General features: G+C 44.0%; 1 protein-coding gene across 1 annotated transcript; it reads right to left on the bottom strand.

The window, feature by feature from the left end:
• Window positions 1-2,979: 2,979 nt before the first annotated feature.
• On the bottom strand, window positions 2,980-4,406 carry LOC123041630 (clavaminate synthase-like protein At3g21360). The gene is made up of 2 exons (XM_044464215.1): window positions 3,973-4,406; window positions 2,980-3,855 (listed from the first exon to the last, which is right to left on the bottom strand). The coding sequence occupies exons 1-2, from the start codon at window positions 4,366-4,368 to the stop codon at window positions 3,253-3,255; spliced, it is 999 nt and encodes a 332-aa protein (XP_044320150.1). The 5' UTR covers window positions 4,369-4,406; the 3' UTR covers window positions 2,980-3,252.
• Window positions 4,407-6,498: the final 2,092 nt, after the last annotated feature.

Here is a 6,498-nt window from a genome sequence, read left to right as displayed (position 1 = left end):
TGCATTTCCAATCTCTGTTTGTTAGCTTACGATGGTGAATGGGTATACCTAGGTAATTAAAAGGTAAAGCCCCTAATTTACATCCAAACAATTGCCTATAAGCCTCGTGTTCCTCCTTGACTCTACCAAAGCAGAACAACTCACTTTTATGAAAGTTAATCTTTAAGCCGGTCAATTGTTCAAATAAGCATAACACTAGCTTCATATTTCTCGCTTTTGCCAAGTCATGCTCCATAAAGATGATTGTATCATCAGCTTACTGAAGAATGGACACACCCCCATCAACTAGGTGAGGCACCAAGCCACCCACCTGAACGGCCTCCTTTGCCCTTCCTATGGGAATTGACAACATGTCAACCACAATGTTGAACAAAATAGGAGACATTGGATCACCTTGCCTCAGGCCTTTGTGTGTCTGGAAGTATGACCTATATCGTCATTCACTTTAATTCCAACACTCCCTTTTTGCGTAAAGGATTCTACCTGACGTCGCCAAGCTTCATCAAAACCCTTCATACGTAAGGCCTGTTGAAGGAAGGGCCATTTGACTTTGTCGTACGCTTTCTCGAAATCCACTTTGAAAACAACCCCATCCAAATTTTTCGTGTGGATTTCATGGAGCATTTCATGAAGGACTACAACCCCTTCAAGGATGTTCCTGTCCGGCATGAAAGCAGTTTGGGTAGGCTGCATCGCATGCGCAATCTGTGTGAGCCTATTAGTCCCGACCTTGGTGAAAAGTTTGAAACTAACATTAAGAAGTCAGATAGGCCTGAATTGCTAAATTCTCACAGTCTCTGTTTTCTTAGGAAGAAGGGTTATCGTTCCAAAATTGAGCTGAAAAAGCTGAAGCTGCCTAGAAAAGAGATCATTGAACAAAGGCAACAAATCCCCCTTAATTATATGCCAGCACTTTTTATAAAACTCCGCTGGAAATCCATCGGGGTCCCGCGCCTTGTTATTTTTCATTTGCGAAATAGCCTCAAACACCTCTTTCTCAGAGAAAGGAGCCGCAAGAATATCATTCTCCACCGCCGTGATTTGAGGAACATCCTCAATCCTGGACTCATCCAGAGACACACAGTTCTCTTCTGGCGGACCAAACAACTGCTTGTAATATTCTGTAATGTACAATTTTAGGTTTTCCTGTCCTAAAATTGTTCCTTCATCTTGCTCAAGCTGAAAGATCCTCTTCTTTCTATGTTTACCATTAGCGATCATGTGAAAGAATTGATTGTTCGCATCCCCCTGGACTACTCGCCGGACCTTGGCCCGAATGCCCACTTCAACTCCTCTTCTCTAAGAAGTTTTTTCAGCCTCATCTCCGCATCAAGCTTGGCATGAAGCTCCGCGGCCGACAGTACCGTGGTTTCTACTTTTACATCTAGGGCCTGAATAAGGGAAAGGAGCCTTTCCTTTTCGACCTTATAAATCCCGCTAAGATGCTTAGCCCACCCACGCAGGAAACTCCTCAAATGCCTAATCTTATTCTGCCAGCGCTGAAGCGCAGTCTTTCCTCCTGAATCCTTAGCCCACTCTCTGGCCACGAGATCAAGGAAGCCTTCACGTTCAAACCACGCTAGTTCAAACGAAAACGCGTTTTTGTTTCCCAGGTGGGTGGCCTCACCAGAGTCCACAAATAAAGGCGTGTGGTCAGAAATTCCACGGGACAAAGCCTGGACTGTTACTAGCGGGAACTTCTGTGATTGCTGATCGTGGAAGCCTAGACATCTGCCGTCAAGTTGGATCGAGTGTTTCAGCTTGAGCATGCTATATATGGTTGCTGATCCAAATTGGATGGATGGATAGGTCTCCCACTCTAAGTTGTGCAATGTCTGGATGTTGGATGGATGGATAGAGATCCTCAAAAGTTTTGCACGCGTATTAGGGTGGGAGTGTCAACCTTGATTTGGTCTTTATGACCATTTGTGTTGGAGTGGTAAAAATTCCTCTCCCGTGCAGGTTAATTTCCGGTTTACACACTAGCTCCGACGGTGATGTTCTCTACATTGATAGGAGTACCGGTTGTTGTTTACAACAATGTGTATGCGCGTGGTCGGAGCATGTGAGCAAGGTGTTTTTGCGCCGCATGGGTGGCGGCATAGTCTTCGTATAGGTCTCCCACTCTATGTCGTAGGTTTAGTTTTGCTCTACCGTGGCTTTGCTTCCTACTGCATTAAATTAGTAGTGTGTGCTCATTTGGGTTTGACTGTGTGCACCTTATTATGCTTCATATTCTCTTGATGCTACATTTTTAAGTTAATAAAATATGCCCTTTTATAAAAAAACGAGTGATTAAAGGTAAATCAAAATGTCATTGAGAGCAGGCCTCACGCTGGCCGTAATGTGGAGTATCATATACTAGTATCATGTATATGATACCAGTGTATGATTCTACCTCCATGGTGCATAATATCATAGGATGGTATCATAGATGAATTTATTTATTATCATGCATGACACATAGTACTAGTAGCACATCATTTATTAACTTACAAATGTAGCTATGATAGTCCCACTACGGGCAGCCTCATGTATAGCCTAATTGGCATGCATGATACTAGCTATGATACTCCCACTACAGGCAACCTCATGTGTAATGCAGATTCAGAGACTGTTTGGTTTAATGTCAATATTTGGTATGACAATTTTTGAGATGCATCATTAGAATCATTTAATATTCTTTATATCAGAATTTTTATATTTTTGTTAGCATAATAATTCAACGTAAAGTAACTGATGAAGTCGTGTGTTGAATTGTGTTCATGCCCAACAACGACATGTATTCATGAACATAGAGAGTACAACAGTAAACAGAAGATGCATAATACTGCTGCATCCACCCATGATTATTTAGTATCACTCGAGGAAAATAAGCCTTACATGTCGTAATGCATTTCACCCAGCATGATGATGGATGCAAAACTACTACTAGTACTAGTAATAATTAAGGGAGAAACTACCTCACCCTTCCCTGGCTGTAATAAGTATTAAGCCGACTGACTTGATCAAACCTTCAGCTCTTATTTTACCGTAGTGGCTTTTCTTCCGTAAAAAGAGTACCCAGCCTCTGCATCATAAGATGCACGAAGCCATTTTACCGTAGTAACTAACATAAAGACAGCTTATTATAGAAGAGCCAAATGTAGCATCGTCCCCAGCACCAACTAAGATTAATTAGTTAATCAAGCTCGGTCCATCCTCAAGCTTAATTAACTAACTAAATTAGTTAAGGTGGGTGATGAAATGAGATCACTTGCATGTGGCGACGAGGACCCTCCTCGGCGCCAGCGATGGCCGGCGGCCGTGGAGCGTCGCGAGGTTGTCGAGGATGAGCACATCGCCCTTCTCCCACCGGAACTGGATGCTCTCCTCCTCGATGATCTCGCCGCACCGCCGCACGAAGTCCGCCGGTATCTCGGAGCCGTCGGCGAACGTGGCGGAGCTCAGCTCCTTGCCGTGCATCCCCACCACCGTGTTGAACCACATCCGGCGGCCCTTCCGGCCCGGGAACACCTGCGTCAGCTTCCTCGGCCCGAGGATGGTCCTCACGCCGCCTTCCTCCGGCAGCCACTCCACGTCCATCCCCAGCGCACGGGCTCTCTGCTCCGCCACGGCCTTGTCGGTGGTGGCGAAGGCGTCCTCCCACCCTCGCCCCCGCATGGACTTGGTGTCGTCCTTGCTCAGCGCGGTGAAGGTGTAGCGGAGCCCCTTGGCGTCCAGCTCCTCCACCATGTCCGGGAACTCCTGCAGCGCGCGCTCCGTCACCCGGAAGCTCGGCACGAACGGCGTCTCCCCGCCCTCCGGCGGCGGCACCTCGCAGAACAGGATCACCTTACCCGGGAACTCCTTGATCTGCACGTTAATTTGTTACACAACAACACGGCATGGCGCCGTTGCCGTCCGTCCATCAATTAATGGCGAACGAGCGATGTGAGCAAGCAAGATCGAGCTGCAGGATCGAGTACTTACGAGGACCATCTCGTGGTGGTAGTAGATGAACTCCTCGAGGGGGCCCTCGTTGGCGGTCCAGATGCGGCCGTGGACGTGGGTGCGCGGGGCGGGGCCGACGTACCGGATGTCCGGCCACCCGAGCGCATCCACGATGGCGTCGAACTCCACGGCGTCGCGCACGCCGAAGCCGCGGAGCAGCACGCCGCTGTTGGCGACCACCTTCTCCTCCACCCACTCCCGGTTGGACACCAGGGCCGCCACCAGCGCCTTGTGGTCGTGGCCGCTCACCTCGTCGCTGCCCGGCGTCAGCACCAGTGGCACCTGCTCGCCGTCGATCACCACCTGGCCCTTGCACTCGCCCAGGCCGAAGAAGCCGTCGCGCGAGGCGGCGACAACAGCTGCAGCTTCTCCCATGGCGCTGGCCTAGCTTCTGAGCTCTGAACTGATTCGTGGATCGATACTTGGTAGTGCGTGCCTGACTGCCTGTAAATACATGGATATTTATACAGCCATACGGTGACAGTTCGGAGGTGACCCCTAACAAGACTTGTGATGGAAACCATGCAACTCTTTTGACCTCTGTGATGCTTGGTTACCGTGGGAGATAGAAACAAGCTGATCAATCAACAACACGACAGTAAATTTTCATGAAAGTTCCGTTTTCTTTTTGTCTGGATCGAACACGAACAAGGTGAAGAATTGCGCCGCTGCTATTGACCGGGCGACCGAGTGTGCGCACTGCCATGTCGGGGTGACGCCCTTGCTGGCGTCCTTTGCATTGCATCCTGCGCGCCTCGCGCCATAGCGCAGTACAAACTGACGGATCGATCGGAGTTTTGGTTTACTGGCCGGATCGAGCCTTAAAAACAGTAGAAACAACAAGTCCTAATCGAAGAGACAGTAAAACTGAGCCACGTACCACAAGTCCACAACCTCCCACAGCCATTTGACGTCATCAGTCGTCACATAAGCGATCGATAATGTTAAAAATCCGACGTCAATTTTTTTAGCATCACAAATTGAACGTTTTTATGGCAATTTAGGTGTACTGAGGATGCAATTTTTTTTATCAAGTATGGCAAATTCTGACAAAGAACTGAAGTGACATGCTTGCTAAAGGAACGTGCCCCTCGTGAAAACTAAATTTGCTATAAAAACGTTTGATTTCCATGCTGAACATCTGGGGTTCGTTTTGTAGCGAAATCGGATGCTCCACACCCTCTAGTCCTTTCATCCGGTGTCTGACTGAAAACACAGATTTTTGCACTTGAGGCCCTGTTTTGTCAGTATTCTTCAATGTTTACAGACCATGGCTCAATTTTGTCTCATCATGGCTTCACCCTTACTTTTCACCATCACCGAGATGGGACCTTCTATTTAGCGCTATTTAGCGTGTAGCATGCTAGACAACGAGCAAGCATGCACGTTGGGGCATGCTATTCGGCAGTCCCACTTACACAATTTTGTTGTATTTTTTTCTGTCACGAAGCAGAGCACACCGACTTTCTAATTTCAAAAAAAAAATTGGTTTTGAGTCAGTTTTTCCTAAAACAACACTACTGTAACAATTCGAAAAATATTCATGATTTTCTAAAATTATCACAAATTTTTACAATGTTCGCCAAATCAAAAATGTTTGCAAAATCAGAAATTTCAAAAAAAATGTAAGAATTTTAAAAGCAAAAGGAAATTTCATAAAATGTTCATACATTTCAAAAAAAATGTTCATACATTTCAAAAACAATGTTCACCAATTCAAAAAATATGTCCAAGAACTTAGAAAAGTGTACCAAAAATTCGAAATATGTTCTTTGATTCAAAAAAAATACGAATTTGAATAACTCTTCATTAATTCAAGAAATGTTCAGGAATTACAAAAGAATTGCTCCCAATTTCAAAAATTGTTTCCGGATATTCAATTTCTAAATTTCAAGTAAACGAAAATTTTAAAAAGGAAAATAAAAATAAAAAATAGAGCTGAAAATAATCATAGTAATAAATAAAACACATAAGAAAAGAAAAATAGTGTTTTAGGGGAACAAATGAGAATAAGCCTAATATATTGGCATGCATTATTAAAAAAATCAAAAAATGAAAATTGAGGAACGGGAACATTTTGGAAATTCTGACTTTTTTAAAAAAGAAAAAAAAATTGAAATTCGTGAACATTTTTCGAAAAGACAAGATTTTTAAAATTTAATGACAATTTTTGGAAAACACGCATTTTTCTTAAATTCCAAAACATTTTTCAGAAGCACGAACCATTTTCTAAAAGCGCAAACATTTTTTGAAATTCATGTACATTTTCTTAAACATGAATTATTTTTGAATTTATGAATAAATTTTGAAAAATTACTTTTTAAATTTTGAAAATATATTTGAAATTCCCAAAAAATGTTGGAAAAATAAAAATAAACTAAGAAATTAAAAAATACCAGAAAAACATTCAATGTCGTTTTAGGTTCCTTCTAGAAGGTTACCAAAATGTAGTAAAACTGGATGGAAACCTTCAATAAGGTTCCCAAAACCAAAACGACAAATGTG

The sequence above is a fragment of the Triticum aestivum genome, chromosome 2B (genome assembly GCF_018294505.1).
Source record: "Triticum aestivum cultivar Chinese Spring chromosome 2B, IWGSC CS RefSeq v2.1, whole genome shotgun sequence".
NCBI lineage: Eukaryota > Viridiplantae > Streptophyta > Magnoliopsida > Poales > Poaceae > Triticum > Triticum aestivum.
The sequence above is the reverse complement of the archived record's forward strand: the minus strand, read 5'-3'. Positions and strand labels throughout refer to the sequence as shown.